Raw genomic sequence first — 17,564 nt, 5'->3', positions numbered from 1 at the left:
ACCACACAAAGCAAGAACAGTTAGAGATTCATAACTGGGAGAAGGGAAGGCTGGGTGGGATGGGAAGAGGAAAGAGCGGGGTTGGGATTAGTTACTTTGGGAATATTCATGATATCTCACGTAACCAAAATGCTGCACCCTGACCAGACCCTATAGGGGGTTGGGGGGTTCAGAACAGGAATGTGATTACAAATCCCAGTATCCCACATCCCAGCCTGACTGCCAGGGAAGCTTTTTTAGCTCATTAAAGGATAATGAATCTGTATTTTGAGGCCACAGAACCACCTGGTGTGACCACACTGAGCCTCACCTCTGCAGAGGGAAACCTCTCCATGGAGGGGATCCCTCCCTTTCCTGGGAGCAAAACACATCCCACATCCAGCAGAGGTGGTTTCTGGCAGAAGCCAGGAGAGGATCCAGGAAAATTCCCTTCCCTTTGAGACATTTAAGAGCAAGGAAGCATTTCCCCTGCTCTGCCCTTGCCTGAGCGCTCCCAGGAGCACCCAGGAGCCGCTGGAGACAGGAATTTGGGGCAGGAATCACCAGCCTGGACCTCCACAGGCCCTTGCACTGACCTGGGTTTCTGAGGGGACTCTTTGGGCTCCTTGGACCCAAACCAGCCGCTGCTCTTACTCCTCTCATCCCCCGCGGCCGAGGCGTGGACGGGGGTCCCTCTGTCCCCCTGGCCTTTGCCCCCGTGGTGGAAGAAGCCTCCCTTGGCTTTCTTGTCCTCCTTCCTGGCGTCCTCGGGCGCTCTGTCCTTGGCTGGCTCCGTGGGGAAGCCCGGAGCAGGCGCGGCCGGGCTGGCTTTGCCCTCCAGGCGGGCGCTCTCCTCCATCCTGGCCCTGCCCAGGTGGTTGCTGAGGGTCACGGCCTTGGTGGACACCTTGAGCTCTTCCTGCAGGGCCAGGCTGGGGGGGGACGGGATGAACCTGGGCTCGTCCCTCTGCTGAGCCCTCTCCAGGCTGCCCAGCCCCCAGGGCACCTCGTGGGGCTCGGCGTGCAGGGGGGCGAAGGCCAGGGGCTCGTCCTGCCTGCGGGGCACGGGCAGGGGGGCAGAGCCGGCCGGGTTCCTGGGCGCCGCGTCCTCCCCGTACACGTGGCTGCCGTTGATGCACAGGGACGAGCGGCAGGCGGGGTCCCTCCTGGCCTGCGGGCTCTGCGGGGCTCGGGGCTCCGACTCCGCGGCGCTGACCCGCGACACGTCGTCGCTGAACGCTCTCTTGTGGCTCAGCTTGGGCGAGGCCAGCAGCTCCTTCACTGCGGGGAGCAAACACACAACAGGTCAGGCCATCCTTCTCTTCCACCTGGACACGCCAAAGGGAGCCGGGAAACCACCCCAGCCCTCGCCCTGCCACGGGATTGTGATTAAATCCTTGGAATGCAAAGCACAGCTCGCTGGTGCGGGCCACACTGGGGACACAAAACTGTCCCCGAGCACAGCAGGGGAGGAGCCCCAGAGGAGGCTCTGCAAGATGACAAACCCGTTGTCTGAGCTTGATAATAAATGCAAGGAACTCCTCAGAAGCTCCTTAAAGGGCTTGAAGGCTTCCATGTGATGTATGAGTTTGCACTGAACAAGTGGTGGAGCCAAGAGCCCCAGGCCACTGCTTGGTGTGATGAGCCAGGAGGGCCCAGTGCCTGCCTCTCCCTCCCACTGCCTCGAGGGTTGAACTTGATCATCTTAAAAATGTTTTCCAACCTTAACAATTCCGTGATTCTATGACCTCGTGGCTACTGCCAATTTTTGGGGGTAAAAGTCATGGAGAACCCGAGGAAAACAACTGACAGCTGCTCACCTCTCCCAGCTGGAGATGCTGCTTCCTTCACAGAATCGTGGAATGCTTCGGGCTGGAAGTGACCTTAAAGATCACCCAGTTCCAACCCCCTACCATGGGAAGGGAAACTCCCAGTAGCTGGAAGGCTCAGCCCAAGGATGATGGAACCAGCACAGGAACCTCACCAGCAGAAGCCACAGGGCCTCCCCAGGGACTCCCACCCAACCTGGCAATGTGCTGTCCCAGCCAACTGAACCATTTAATGATGTATTTGTTTCCAAGGGAGAATTAATTCCCTACAAGGGCCTTTTTTGTTTGTAAGTGACTGCCATGGGAGTGCCAAGAGCTCAGATTGTTTTAATCACCGGAGCCGGCCCCGTTTGGGCTTCGCCTGCGAGCGGAGGCGGCTCATTAGAGAGAGAGAGCAGTGACCCAGGGCAGGGCCAGCAGCCCAGCCCGGCCCAGCCAGGCCCAGCTCAGCTCAGCTCAGCTCAGCTCAGCCCAGCCCAGCCCAGCCCAGCCAGGCCCGGGCCCTCCTGGCAGGGACAGCTCCGAGGGGCTGAAAGGAACAGCCCTGAGGAACCCCCAGACCCTGGGAGCTCGTGGTGCAGGCATGGAAAAGCAAAATCTGGATGTTCCTCCTGGTCTGGCAAACACCTCAGTGCCAGCACACAGGTCTCGGGGGGGTTGTGCAGGATGTCACCTCTTAGTGACATCCTGGAGCAAAGGAGGCTCAGGGGGCCCTTGTGGCTCTGCACAGCTCCTGGCAGGAGGGGACAGCCGGGGGGTCGGGCTGTGCTCCAGGGAACAGGGACAGGAGCAGAGGGAACGGCCTCAGGCTGGGCCTGGGGAGCCTCAGGGTGGATATTGGGGAAATTCCTTCCTGGAAAGGGCAGGGCTGGAGTCCCCATCCCTGGAGAGATTTCAAAGCCCTGTGGCTGTGGCACTTGGGGATACAGTGAATGGTGGCCTTGGCAGCGCTGAGGGAACAGTTGGACTCCGTGATCCTGGAGGGTTTTCCAACCTGACCAATTCCACACTGCTGGTTCCACACTCCTGGAACTGCAGTAACCAATTCCCCAGTCCCTGGTTCCGTGGCTGGGTAAGCAATCAGTTAACAGAGCTGCGAGGGAGTCTCAGCAGCCCCTGCACAGAAAGGAAGGAGCCGGGGGATTATCCCTGATCCTCTTACCGGAGCGCTCTGTGGACAGGCTGCCGTGTCTGCCGGGGGACTTGGGCACCTCGGGCACGGGGCCCGCCAGGCTCAGGCTGGCAGAGGAGATGGTGCTGTCGGAGCCCAGGGACGTGCTGGACTGCGTCAGCGACGACCTGCGCAGCTTGTTCTTCAGGAAGAAGCCCTTCAGCTTGGACTTCTTGCCCCCCAGCTCGAAGTCATCCTCCGTGTCCAGGGCCGCCATGCTGCTGGGGATGATGGCAGAGGCCGACTCCAGGTCGTACTTCTTCTTGCCCGTCACCTTGTCCTTGAGCTTCCCGAAGGGCGAGCGCGCCTTGTCCTTCACGGACAGGTCGAACATGCTGGCGGTCAGGCTGTTCCGGGTGAACTGCAGGCTCACCAGGATCTCACCACGCTCCTTCTCCTTCTTCCCAGCCTTGGAGTGCAGCTTGTGCCACCTGCAGCCACGGGGGAGACACAAGGCAAGGGCCCTCTGTCACCTCCCAGAGCCACAAGGCAGCAGAACTTTGAGGAGAGAAAGCACCAGGGATATCTGGCACGAGTTTCTCCAGGGAAGGGAGAACTACCCAGGGAGGTTTGGAATCCCCATCCCTAGAGGTGTCCAAGGAATGCCTGGATGTGGCACTCAGTGCTTTGGGCATTGGGGATTGGACTCAGTGATCCAGGAGGGCTTTTCCAACCTCAGTGATGCTGGGACTCTAAGCCAAGTGTCCTTGGTGATACCCTTAGGTATCACCTAAATCCCAAGTCAGAGACACAAACACAGGGGCGGCACACGGGACCTGACCCCTCCCTGGTGCATCTGGGAGGTGGCACATGGGACCTGATCCCTCCCTGGTGCATCTGGGAGGTGGCACACGGGACCTGACCCCTCCCTGGTGCATCTGGGAGGTGGCACACGGGACCTGATCCCTGTCTGGTGCACCTGGGAGGTGGCACACAGGACCTGACCCCTCCCCATTGCACCTGGGAGGTGGCACACAGGACCTGACCCCTCCCTGGTGCACCTGGGAGGTGGCACATGGGACCTGATCCCTCCCTGGTGCACCTGCAGCTCCATGTCCATCCCTGTCCTCACCCCAAATGCTGCCCTTCCACTGAACAGCCTGGAAAACAGCAGCTCACCGAGCCCTCCAGCCAGCACGGTGATTCTGCAGGCCAAGCTGGGAGCTGTGTTTGGAAGGAGACAAAGCCACCAGCATTTTGTGCTCGTGACTGGAATTCCCAGAGCCGGTGACTCAGGGATCCTCTCAGCAGAGACGGACCCACAATGGCAAAGGAGCTCAACAGCATCCATTCAATCAGCTTCCTGCCAGACCTGCTGTGTCTCACTCCAACAAAGATGTTCAGGGTTGCCTGGAAGTGTCCTTGGATCAAGTGCTTTAAAGAGTGATGCCTCCCAGGAGTTCTTTGGGGCAGCAGCAGCTGCTGAGCAGCTCCAGCCCCACCCAACACAAGCCCACAAACCCTGCCCAGGCTGCTGATTTGGGGGCAATTCCCACATTCCCACAGCAGGTTCCAGAAGAGCTATTGGCCATGCCCAGCACAAACTCCCACTGATTCCAGAGGATTCCTGGGAATGCTTCCCACTGTCCCACCCCACACAAAACCCTTAACACAGACTTTGCTCCAAAGCTGCCCGTGGAAATGGGGGAACATTGGAAAAGCCTCCAAACCATTCCCTGCACAAGGCAAAACCACCCTCAGCCTCCCTTTAGGTGCTGGTGCTCCCTCAGGGAATGGGCTGGGAGCTGGCAGGGCATGGAGCAGCCCTGGAATGGGATGGCAGAGGGCTCTGGTCCTGCCAGCAGGGAGGAACGGCGGGACTGGGGACACCAAAGCAAAGACACAGGCAGAGCCACCCCTGGTTCTCCACTCCCACATTCCAATGGGGCAGCACCAAACACAGGCCACCAGGGAAAGGTGCTTCCCTCTTCTTTCCCCAAAATCTGCTCCTTCCCAAAAATCACTTCATCCCCACAGGATGCCCCATCTCTGCCAGTCCAGGCACCACTTCCCAGGGGTGCAGCAGGATGAGCAGGAACTCAGCACAGCCACAACCCTGACCCTGCCCAGATCCAAGTATTACATCAATTTCTGATTCAAATTCCCCTTAACAAGGCCCCAGGAAAGCTCCAGGCTCGGGACAGATCCTGTTTCTCCATGTTGTGCTTCCTGGGAGCAATGGGAGGTGAAGGCACTTCTAACATGCACTAACAATTTCCCAGAAAATAAAAATCCCAGGGGTGTCTTACATCCACCTGGAGGGTGAAGTCAGTGAGAAGAAAAAAAATAGGGAAGGAAAATGGGATGGGATAATGGGATAATGGGATGGGGTAGGATGGGATGGGGGCAGGGGTGACCATGCTGCAATCACCAGGGTGAGGAAAAAACTAGAGTTGTGTCCTCCAGGAGTTCCTGGATTCCTGCTGGGGAAGTTATCACAGCCTGGATGAAGGGAGGAGCTGGGAAGCCTGGGAATGCTACAGCACAGCCTGCAAGTGTCCCAGGCCAGGCTGGACAGGGCTTGGAGGAACTGGGACACTGGGAAGTGTCCCTGCCCATGGCAGGGGTGGCACTGGGTAGGCTTTAAGGTCCCTCTAACCCAACCCAGTCTGGGATGCCATGAAGGGGGCAGAAAATGCCCTCATTCCCTGGTAAATATCCCAGGGGCACAGCTGGCAGCACCCAGGTCCCTCAGCACACAAAGGCAGGAGGGACAGTTCCTGGCACTTTGCTGGGCACAGACACAGAATTCAATCCCAGTGAATCCACTCCCACTCCCACCACTCACTTATCCCACCCCATCATCCAATGCCCACTGCAAATCTTTCGGTGCTCAGGTTGCCAGCTTGAAAATAGCCAGGCAAGAAAGAAAAAATCAAATCCATGCAAAAAGGCAGCATGAACCCCTTAGAGCAGGGCAGCCCAGAAGAGGCTGAGGCCCTGGCAGGGAGCAGCAGCAGGTGCATCAGGAGAACACTTCCCAAAGGACTGGAGGGGAAAAGGCTGCCTGGAACATCCCCCAGTGCATTCTCCTCTTGAAGGAGGAGCTGGAAGCAGCTCAGGAGGGAAGGGCTGCAGCAGCCTGGCAGCTGGGGAGGGAGAGCCTGGGGGGCTGAGTCACTGCACAGGAAAGAGAAAGAACTGAAAGGAGTTTGTGCACCTTACATCATCCCATGGAAAAAACCAGGGAGAACCTGGGGGGATCAACACAGGGAAAGGCAGGAGCTCCCCAGGAACAGCCTGGACGTGCCCCCAGCATCCCCCACCCCATGAGCATCCAAGGGGATTCGGGGGCTGAGCCTGAGCTGCTCCAAAAAGCAGCTGTTCAAGGCAAAACCTCTGCTCCTGCTGGGACTCTGGAGCTATTTCTGGTTCCCAAGACCTCATCAGCAGTCGGGGCTACACCTCCAACAGGCACGGAGCTTTTTTTAGGCTGAGCTCTCAGTTTGTGGCACAGGATGAGGGCTTGGGAGGATCCAGCTGCTCCCTGTCGAGTGCTTGGGTTTTTTATGAATCAGCCCCAGTGGAAACAGGAGGTGCAAACTGCTGGGATGCAGCAGGACAGAGGGATCAGGGAGGGAACAAGTCCCAGGCAGCAACTCGCAAACTCCCACAGCAGCTTTCCACCAGGAACCCCCTCCCACAGCCCAGGGTTCCCAAATTCCTTCCAGGAGCTGCCCCTGGGGGATGCTGGGAGGGGTTTCTGGGCTGGGGCCACCCAAGGTCACATCTTGGAGAGGGACACGATGTTTTTTATGGGAATAGACAACCCACCTGAAAAACAAACATGAGATCCCTTTTCCAGGTCTGAAGGAGCAGAACTGGGTTACATCAGTCAGCTCTGGAGCAGGGGAGGGAGGGAGCTGTGCCGAGCACATCCCGCCCCAGGGATCCACCAGGATCTGCTTCCTGGGGGGGTTGGAGGCCACAGCTGGGATCCAGCCCCTCGCTGCACAGCACACCCAGGACAAGCCACTCACCTCCAGCCACCCGCTCTGGGGGACCCTCCCAAGGTTTGGAGGGGTCCCAGCCCCACACAGCCTTTGCAGATTACAAAATTTCAGTTAAAATGCAGTGAAACCCTGTCCCAGAGCCAGAGCTGGTGGGGAGCAGGAGTGCTGCAGGTGAGGAGATGTGTCCCAGCCTGTGCTGCTTCCCCTGCTCCCTACAGCTGGAATGTGCTTCCCAGAGGAGGGGACCTCCTGGATCAGCATCCCCTGCTCCGTGGGGAGCTGCTCCTTTGTGCTCCTTTTCCCCAGCTCCTGCCCCCTGCCCTGCCAGGTGATGTCCTGCTGACACACCCAGAGCCTGGGGACATCTCCAGGGTGACACATGGAGAGCCCAGGGACATCTGCAGGGTGACACCTCCATGGGACACCTCTATGGGACACCTCCAGGGAATGGAGAGCCCAGGGACACCTGCAGGGTGTCACACCCAGGCAGAGCAGCCCCAGCCAGACGGAAGGCACATGCCACAGGCTGGGGACATTCTCTTTGCTAGCAAATGTGCATTGTCCCCGTGGCCCTGCCCAGAGCCAGCACTGCTGGGGTGCATCCCCAGAGAGAGGGACCCCAGATCTGTTTTCCATGCAGGGCAGGGCCTGGAGAGCAGCCTGGTGAGGCTGAGGGGGAGGAAGCAGAGCAAACCCAGCCAGGTGAGCCGGGCAAGGGGAAGCTGCTGCAGGCTCTGGGGAGGCTCCTGGGGAGCTGGGGGACTCTGCAGCTCCTGTCCCCCGGATCAGGAGCAGCCTCGTGTGGCAGAGGCTCCCCAGCCCCCAGGGTGGGGCTGTGCACACTCATCTAGGTCAGGGTGGTTAATGAGCACAGCCCAGCTCTCCCAGACACCCGAATGGCTCTGCTCCTGCCTGCTCCCCCTGTGAGGAGAGGAGCAGTGCCAGGAGCAGCCTGGGGAGACAGCCCCAGGTCTGGTTTTACATCTGCTGTTGCCAGGATCAGGGCAGGCACGGAGAGCGCACAGCTGCCCTCGTCCTGCAGCACCCCAGGCTGAGCCAAGGGCAAACAGGAGCACAGGAATGTGGCTATGGGGGGAAAGTGACCCCACAGAGGATGAGGATGGCATGGATTTGCTCAGGGCAAACACCTTCCCTTCTCCTCTGTGCTTCATCCTGCCCTGGGCAGCAGGGGACAGTCCAGGGGGGCACAGAGACACCCCTGGCCCATGAAAAACTCATGGAGCTACACTGGGAATGCCTGGGCACTGCTCTCTCCCCATCAGTGAGAAACCTCTCGGGGTTTGGGAGCACTGGGCTGGCCATGAGCAGGACATGGCATGAGCAGGACACAGCCAGCACCCCTGGGAAGGCATGAGCAGGTTATTCCAGGAGGACAGGGGTTATTCCCAGGGAGAACATGGGCCATTCCAGGGAGGACTGTCTTTGCCCTCCGATGGCTCTGGTTGGGGTCCCCAAGATTCCCCTCCAAGCTCCAGCTCAGCTGCACCTCCAGAGCCCCACCAGCCCTGCTCAGCACACCCTGGGCACCAGGACCTCCAGTTTCCCTCTCAGACTGGTCCCAGGGCTTTGCCAGCGGGGAGCTCAAAGGAGTTTCCTGGGGGAGTGAAGTCCCTTGGTGACCCCTGGGGTTCAGGGATGCACCAGGGGAGGAGGCACAGCTGGAGCATTTCTGGAGCACTTCCAGTTCAGGTGCTCCCCCAAAGGCTCCCAAGAGCACTGAGCACTGTCAGGGCAGGCCAGGTTCACCTAAAGCAGCAGAAATCCTCCTGCCCTGCCCAGCTCAGAGCTGCAGTCAGACACAGACACATCCCAGCCCAGAGCCAGAGGCTCTTCCCAGACTGCTCCAGGCTGGCATTTCCTGCTGATTCATCCCTGCAGCAAGGTCAGCCTGCCTGGGCAGGAGAGCCCCGATCAAGCCTTCAATCAAGGATTTAGCTGGGCTGCTACAGTGACAGAGCAGGGCAGGGCACGGAGAACCAATCCAGGGAAAACACTGAGGCCAGCTCCTCCTGGCACAGCCCCCCTGAGAGCCCAGCACAGGGACATTTCCCTGCAGCTGAGGCAGCTGGGCCAGGAGGAAGCTCACCTAGCCTGGAGGGGAAGCACAGGGTGGAAAACAAGCCAGCCCAGGGGAATTTTGTGCTTTTCTGTCTGGCCCCATGTTCCTGCCCCAGCTTCCCCTGCCAGTGCTGGGAAGCTTTTCTGTAGGGCTGGTTCCCGTGCTGGTTTTGGATGGCTGATGCTGCCAGGTGATCCCTGCGAGCTGCTGAAAGCGCAGATGGAAAACAAACACAGGCTGGTTTCCCTGACGATGGAGCAGCCGAGGTGGGAAGTTCATCTCTCCAAATGCTCTTCCCAGAAGTGCTCACAAACAAGGCTGCAAGGAACCAAGCCCAGCTCCTCACACAGCCAGAGCCCAGCCCTGCTCCTCCAACGGGCAGAGCAGGAGCTGTGTGGAAGGGCAGGGAGCCCTGGGCATGCTGCTCCTCTGGGACACCCAGGAACCCAGGTGAGAAAATCCCAGCACGGACAGGCACTTGCCAAAGGACTCATCCCAGCACTCAGAGGCCAGGAACAGAGATGTTGTCACTCCAGTGGGACTCAGTGGCAGGAACAGCCCGAAAAGCAGGGAAAAGCCAGCCCTGCGGGTGTCCCAGCTGCTGGCTGTGCCCAGGGATGGGACAAGGCCTGGCACGGTCAGAGGATGGCATGGAGGGGACAGCTTTGGGACCAGGACAGACACCAGGGATGGAAAAGAGCTCTGAGCCACCAGGATGGGGCTGGCATGGGAGCACAGGCAGCAGCTTCATCCCAAATCACTTTTTTTGGGATCTGAGGCTTTTCTCTAGCACAGGATGGACAGGTGGGAAGAGGGAAGGAGGGAAGATTTAAGGAGCTGTAAGATTTAAGCAGACTGGGGACTGCAAGAGGAGGAGTCAGGATGTGATCAGCCCAGTTGGATTTATCTGCTCAGCACCCCCAGTTTGTGTCCCCCCAGCTGCCTCCCATGGGCAGCTCGTGGGCACCCAGTGACCTGAGCCACCCAGACACCGCAACCCAGGGGACAAGGGGACACTGGCAGTGCTGCTGATCCCTGCCCTGTGCACAAGAACCCAAAGTTAAACCAACACGAGCCCTGAGCTGACTCTGTGAGACTGCAGAGCACCAGGGGCTGCTGCAGAGGCCCCATGGGAGCAGCTGCTCCTGGCAGCTCCTCCAGGACACAGGGAGCACAGGAGAAACACCCTCTGCTGAGAACCCTTCCCACTGCAGGCTGGGAGGGGCAGCACGGCAGGTGAGCACACAGAACCAGCACCCAGAGGCTGGGGAATGCCTGTTCTCCAAAGGGACACCAATGCCAGGGCAGGGACACCAATGCCAGGGGGACACCAATGCCAGGGCAGGGACACCAATGCCAGAGCAGGGACACCAATGCCAGGGGGACACCAATACCAGGGCAGGGACACCAACGCCAGGGCAGGGACACCAACGCCGGGGCAGGGACACCAACGCCGGGGCAGGGACACCAACGCCGGGGCAGGGACACCAATGCCAGGGCAGGGACACCAACGCCAGGGGGACACCAGCCCCATGGCTCCAGACAGCCTAAAGCACCAGCTCCAGCCACTCTGGGAACAGGTCACACAGGGATTGCTCATCCATCATGGCAGCCCGTGCTCAGGAGTGAGTCAAACACAAAGAAAGGGGAAAAGGGAAGGAATCCTGAGCCCAGCAGCAGCTCCACTCCCTCATCCTCGCCGGGTTTGTCAGGGAAGAGCCCCCTGGGAATGCAGAGCTGGGGAGGAGCCCCCGGGGTGCTGCTCCAGGGATGGAGCTCCCAAAGCCCACGTTCCAGGCAGGCTCCCGATGGAGCAGAATTCCAGGGCAGGTCTGAGCACACCTCAGCCAGGCACAGGCTCTGACAGGCCCCAGGCACAGAGAGGGGCCCAAAGGCCATTCCCACCTGGCACTGGAGAGGATGCCAGCTTTTCCTTGGGCTGCTCCAGCATCGAGCAGATTCCTCCAGGAACCACAAGGAGCATCCCCCAAAAGAAGGGGAGCAGAGCCCACCCTGCAGCCAGGCTCTGGAGGGACAGGAAAGAGAGAGAGGCTCCTGGAGCAGGGACTGAGCTCAGCACAGGCAGCAGCACCAGCTGCCCCAGGCCTGCAGCTCTGCACCAACAGGCCTGAGGGGTTTGCCCAGGTTTGTCTGGCAGGTTTTTCTGCAGCTGGAGGCAGTCAGGGCCCTGGAAAATGCATGTGACACAGTGAGAAGCCTGAGCCTGCAGCTTTTTGGGGTGTAAGATGATGGAGGGTGATGGACCAGTGCTCTCAGCCACCAACAGACCAATGTGCCAGATTAGCTAAGCTGGGAGCAGACCACTCAAATATCTTAAAAAATGAGAAAAGCAGAGTTTTCCTGCAGGAGAGCAGAGCAAGGGCCTTAAACTCCTTAAACCAGCAATGGCAACTGGGTGAAAATAGGGTTAACTGGGCAGGCAGGAGCAAAATTACACCCAAAATTACACCCCTCCAGGAGCACCTGGGGCCTCTGCCCTGGGCTCCCAGCTCGAGGCAAATGCTTGCCTGGGGCCAGCTGGTCACCAAGGGTGTTATCCCAACTCTGGTCACCATGGGTGTTATTCCACTCTGGTTACCATGGGTGTCACCCCACCCTGGTCACCAAGGGTGTTATCCCACCCTGGTCACCAAAGGTGTTATCCCACCCTGGTCACCCAGGGTGTTATCCCAGTTCTGGTCATCATGGGTGTTATTCCACTCTGGTCACCACGGGTGTCACCCCACCCTGGTCACCACAAATGCCATCCCAGCCCTGGCTGTCCCCCCTGCCCCCACAGCAGAGCATCCTGCCCCAGTTTTTGGCAGCAGCAGCCCCTCCTCCCCTGCAGCATTTCGACACTCCAGGGCGTTTCCTGCCTCAGAGCTGCATTTTCAGCCAAAACCATCCCAGCTCAGGGCATGCCAGGAGCTCCCTGGTGCTCCTGGCCCCCTCACAGACCCTCACCAGCCTTGCTGGGCACTCTCTTTGCCCTTGGATGCAAAGCTCCCATCCCAAAGCAGCAGTTTCCTCCCCGCCCCACTGCAAGGTCTCTCCCTCTCAGCCTAAGGACAGCCGTGCCAAGGACAGAGCTGCAGGGATCTGGCCTGGGCTCAGCTCCCCAGGGAGCAGAGAGAGCTCCAGCCTGGGTGTGACAGTCTCCCCTGGCACGAGGAGCCAAGGCCAGGCTGGGAATGACAAGGAGCACCAGGTCCCAGGCAGATGGCACAGCCCCGAGCCTGCGGGCTGCCAGAGCCCCATTCCACCGCTAATGATCTCCTGATCTTCATTAAACAAGGGAGGGAAGGAGACCCCACGGGGACAGAGTGGGCTGACAGAGCTCCACAGGGGCTGGGGGAGGAGATGAGAGCGGGTCCATGCGAAGGGGAACACCAGGACAGTGCCAGAGAAGCATCTGCCACAGCAAGGAGGGGACAGGATTGGTCCCACCAGTCCAGCAAGGGACAAGTGCCTGGTGTGGGACACCTGGCAGGCATTTGGGACCTTCCTTGGCTCTGAGGGAGCCTCTCAACCCTGCAAGGTCCCACCACACTGGGCAGATGGGCAGCACCCATCACTGGGTGCTGGGGACAGGATGGGCCCCTTTGGAGAGCCTCTGGGTCAGCCCTCTCCTTCTCCCAGGCTCCCTGCCCGTGCTGGGGCTCACACCTCCTTCTCTGCTCTCTCTGCCTCCACGGCATTCCCCCAACCCAAGGAATTCCCTGTCCCCTTCCCCAAGGAGCTGCTCCATCCCCACACGGAGCAGAGAAGCTCTGGCGGCCACAAGGACGGGCCCTGTGCTGGGAGAGAGGGAGGAGAGCCCCAGGCCCTGGCAGCCCCCCAGAGCCCCCCCAGCAGCAGGTGCCCCACAGCTGGGCAGGAAGGGGAACCAGAAGAGAGAAGTGCAGCACGGAAGGGCTTTGGGGAAGTGGGAGCTGAGCTAATTCTGCAGAGGGAACAACTGCCCCAGACGAGTTCCCTGTCAGGAGCAAGTGCAAGTCACTGCAGAAAAAGCAGATCAGGAATGCTGACTCCTGCTGCACTCACTGCCCCTGAGACACAGATCCCCAACCCTGGGGTTTGAGCCCTGGAGCTCCCTGCCTGTACCTTCAACCTCTCCCCTGTCCCAGGGCTGGGAGATCTTGGGACAGGGACAGATGGAAATGGTTCTGCAGAGAGGGAGGGACCAGGGAATGACCACTGAGGGCCAGCTTTAGCCAGCCCAGGACACCTTGGACCTTAGCTGCTTCCTCCCACCATCAGCCTCACCCTCACCCTGCAAATCAGGGTATTTTGGCTTCCCAGCAGAGAGATCCAGGGTCCAGCCCTGCAGGTGTTCCTAGGCACCTCCTGTCCCTCAGTGTCCCCTCCCTTGCTGCTCACCCAAGGGGTGCCACACCTGGGCCAAGGAAAAGGTCTCCAAGTCCTCTGGAGAGGGACAGGGCACAGGGAATGGATCCTACTGCCAGAGGCAGGGAGGCATGGGATATTGGGAATTGGGAATTGCTCCCTGGGAGGGTGGGGAGGGGCTGGGCTGGAATTCCCAGAGCATTCCCAGCTGGGGCTGCCCCTGGATCCCTGGCAGTGCCCAAGGCCAGGTTGGACACAGGGGCTTGGATCCACCTGGGACGGTGGGAGCTGTCCCTGCCATGGCAGAGGTGGCACTGGGTGGGTTTTACAGCCCCTTCCAACCCAAACCACTCTAGGATTCTCAGCTGATGGGCTGGGTGTGCAGGGGACAGTCCCTGGCTCGCTGCCACCCCACAGGATGAGCCCCACAGGGGACTCCAAGGGCATTTCCTGGATGTTGGGAAGAAGAAGCAACAGCTGCCTTGTGAGTTCCCAAAAATCCCTCTTTTCCTGGGCTGGACCCTGGCTTTGCAGGGGCTGAGCACAGCACAGGGAGCTGCAGGATCAGGTCAGGGGAGGGAGGTGAGGATCAGGAGATCCTGCCCAGGGCTCTCTGGATGCACAAAGGCTCAGGGCAAAGGGGGAAATGATGCTCAGAGCTTGCTTTGCCTGCCAAGCCCGATCCCCGGAGCTGCCTGAGCGTGGGACAAACCCCGGGACGCCCAAAAAGGCCATGAAAGCTCTCAGGCTGCTCTTGTGCAACTCCAGGAGTTGATTTTCCCCTGGCAAAGCACTGAAATGGCCCAGGCTGAGCAGCACCAGGCAGCTCATAAACACCCCTGGCCCTCCTTCCCGGGGAAGAGTCCAAGCTTGACGGAACATTTTCCAGCCAGCCGAAAACAAGGATAACAATTATCACTGCTCAAGTTCCTGTGCAATAAAAATAAAAACCTGCAGGGAAATGAGAGCAAGGTCAGCACACTGACAAGGGATGCTTTGCTGGAGCAGGCTCCCCCTGCCCTGGCAGCAGGGCGAGGGCAGAGGCTCAGCCCCCCAGCCCCGTTATCTCCCCAGCACAGCCCTGCCTGGGCCCGGCAGGGCCAGCCCCAGGGTGGGAGCCTCTGTTTGTTTTGCTCTTTCTAATCTGGGACTCAAAATTTCCTCCTGAACAAAGTTGTTTCCAGACGCTGGAGCTGGCTGGAAGCTCCCAAAGAGCCAGAACCCCCTGAGCTCCCCACGATTCTTCTCCCACCCAGCTGGGCAAGCTCCAGCCCCTGGGATTCTCCTCCAAAAACCAGCATGGCCCCTCCAGGCTGCAGAGGGGCACAGTGTGAGAGCTTCCCTCATGTTTTCCATGCTCATTTCCATCCTCGGAGCCACGGGTGAAAATAGAGTTTTAAAAGCTCCTGTGATCCTGAATGCCTCAAGGGGAAGTGAATTTTCCTTATGCAAGCAAAGCTACAGGAAGGGAGGGAGACAGATGGCAAATGAGAGAATCATGGGCTGGAAGGGACCTCAAAACCCATCCCATTTCATCCCTTCCCCTGTCCCAGGTGGATCCAAGCCCCAGTGTCCAGCCTGGCCTTGGGCACTGCCAGGGATCCAGGGGCAGCCCCAGAAAATCTGGCAATTCCAGCCCAGCCCCTGCCCACCCTCCCAGCCAGCAATTCCTTGCAAGATCCCAGCCCAATCTCCCCTTTCCCAGTGGCAGCCATTCCCTGGCTCCTGTCCCTCTGTCCCTTGTCCCCAGTCCCTCTCCAGCTCTCCTGGAGCCCCTCCAGGCCCTGCCAGGGGCTCTGAGCTCTGCCTGGAGCCTTCCCTTCTCCAGGGGAGCATTCCCAGCTCTCCCAGCCTGGCTCCAGAGCAGAGGGGCTCCAGAATCCTGGAACGGTTTGGGTGGGAAGGGACCTTTTTCTCTTCAGGCCCTGGAAGGTGCTGGAAGGTCTCCCTGGAGCCTTCTCCAAGCCCCTGGGGCTCTCCAGCCTGCAGGATTGGTGTCACAGGGTGACAGAGGCTGGACATTGCTCCCGTGGGATTACCGGCCCCTGACGAGACCTTTGGGATGGAAGGAGCCAGGAGCAGGCCTCGGCCAGGAGCAGGCCTCGGGGGGCTCCTGCTCTGCCCAGCTCCACCAAAGCCTGTCCCAGGGCAGGGCTCTCCCCAGCCACGGGGCTTTCCCACATCCCCCGTTTGCAGCAGGCCCCAGGAATGCCGGCCCAGCCCCCGAACCCGCCCAGCTCCGGCGTTGTGCTAAGAAAAGCGGAACAACCGCGGGGGAGCCGCCAGCCGTGTCCCCGGGGCTCCTCACGCCTGCCCCGGCCCACGCTCCCCTCAGGGCCCGCCGGGAGCCTGGGCGCCGGGAGCCGCTCGGGCTCTGCACGGGGAACGTTCCCCAGCCCCTTCTGCCCCGGTCCGGCTGGGAGCGACGGGGGGAGGCTCCCGGCAAGGCCGCAGCTCCGGGCACAGAGCCAGCACAGCCGCCGGGCTCGGGGGGCCGGGGGGCACTGCCAGCCCTGCCCGAACCAAGCCCCCGAACTCCTTCCCTGCAGGAATCCCAGCCGCGTTCCTGCGCTTCTGTGCTGGGCAAAGGCTGCAAAACATTCTGGTTGTTGGAAACCCTTCTGGGCGGGGAGCAGGATCGGCGATTCCCCCCAGGCGCAGCGTTTGTGCTGGGGGCAGCCGGGGCTGGGCCCTGCACCCAAACCGGGGACCCTCCGTCACAAACCGGGTGACAACGGGGGGGGGCTGCAAAGCCACCGCGGCCACCGGGGCACAAACCACGAGGTGCAGGAGACGCGGAGCCCTGGGGGATGCAGAGGGACCGCGGGCCACGCTGTGCCGGCCCGGGGCATGGATGCTGCGGTGCCCTGTCCGGCAGGTTCCCTCCAGGGGGATGCGGGGACCCCCGTCCCACAGCCCTTCCTGGCACAGCCGGGACGTCCCACCCCTCCCGCACGTCCTCCCCGGGCATCCCCAGGCCCTGCCATGCCCCGAGTCCTTCCGGGGGGGTGACACAGCCAGCCCGGCCTCGGGACCCCTCCCCAGGGCCACCCCTCCTGCGGCGGGCACGGCCACCGACGGCGCGGGAGCCCCGCCGAGCCCAGACGGGCACGCCCGGACCCGCCACACCCCAACCCCCGTGGCACATCCCGAGGGTGCCCATGGAAGCCGTGATGCCCTTCCTCCTCCAGCAGCCGTCCTGGGGACGTAGGGACCCCGCGGTGCCCACCCTGGGGCACAGTGACACAGTGACAGCCATGCCAGGGCACTGGGGGAATTCCATGTGCCCACCCTGGGGCACAGTGACACAGTGACAGCCATGCCAGGGCACTGGGGGGATTCCATGTGCCCACCCTGGGGCACAGTGACACAGTGACAGCCATGCCAGGGCACTGGGGGGATTCCGTGTGCCCACCCTGGGGCACAGTGACACAGTGACAGATATGCCAGGGCACTGGGGGGATTCCATGTGCCCACTCTGGGGCACAGTGACACAGTGACAGCCATGCCAGGCTGCTGGGGGGGTCCATGTGCCCACCCTGGGGCATGCAGTGACCCCGCTGCCCCTGCAGAGGTACCGGGGGACGCCGTGACACCCCCCTGGGACAGGCGAGGACGCCAGGACACCAATCCCCGGGCACACAGGGGTGCCCATCCTGGGACCCCATTCCGCCCACCCGGGGCCGCCCGGTGCAGCCCCAGCCCCAGCCTCGGCCCCGGCCCCGCTGCCGCGGCCGCCCCGCACTCACCGCTCGTCGGGCTCGCGGCCGCGCTGCCGGGCGGGCTCCAGGGGCACCAGGGCCTGGCCCAGGAACCGGTCCATGCCCACGAGCGCCCGGTGCATCACCGTGAGCACCAGCTCGGCGCAGGCCCCGGGCTCGGGGGGCAGCTCGAAGGCACATTCCTCCCTCCACTCGGGGCTGCCGCCGCTCTTCTCGGCCACCGAGGTGCTGTACTTTTCGCGGCCCAGCTGGATCACGGTGTACGCGTCGCTGCCGCCCGCTTTGCCTTTGCCGCCGCCCTTGCAGCGCAGCCCGCGGGCCCGCACCACCGTCACCTGGACGTGCGTGGGCAGCCAGGCCGGGCAGCCCTCGGCGGGCAGCGCGGCCGCCCGCAGCAGCGCCATGGCCGGGCGGGGCCGGGAGAAGCGGCCGGGCCGGGCCGGGCCCCGCTCCGGAGCCGCCGCTGCCGCAGCGCGAGCG

The 17,564-nt window shown here is 61.3% G+C and overlaps 1 protein-coding gene across 2 annotated transcripts in view; it reads right to left on the bottom strand.

Moving 5' to 3' along the window:
• The window catches only part of RAB11FIP5 (RAB11 family interacting protein 5), a 36,406-nt gene extending 18,842 nt beyond the window's left edge, over positions 1 to 17,564 (bottom strand). For both annotated transcript variants that reach the window (XM_084204714.1, XM_084204715.1), the window contains exons 1-3: positions 17,112 to 17,564; positions 2,971 to 3,410; positions 576 to 1,260 (exon numbers count right to left, since the gene is read on the bottom strand). In XM_084204714.1, coding sequence (XP_084060840.1) covers positions 576 to 1,260; positions 2,971 to 3,410; positions 17,112 to 17,488 — 1,502 coding nt within the window. In that variant the 5' untranslated portion in view covers positions 17,489 to 17,564. The remainder of the gene's footprint in view (positions 1 to 575; positions 1,261 to 2,970; positions 3,411 to 17,111) is intronic.

Source organism: Fringilla coelebs (assembly GCF_963513975.1).
Source record: "Fringilla coelebs genome assembly, chromosome: 4".
In the NCBI taxonomy this organism is placed as follows: domain Eukaryota; kingdom Metazoa; phylum Chordata; class Aves; order Passeriformes; family Fringillidae; genus Fringilla; species Fringilla coelebs.
This window is presented reverse-complemented; position numbering and strand designations above follow the sequence as displayed.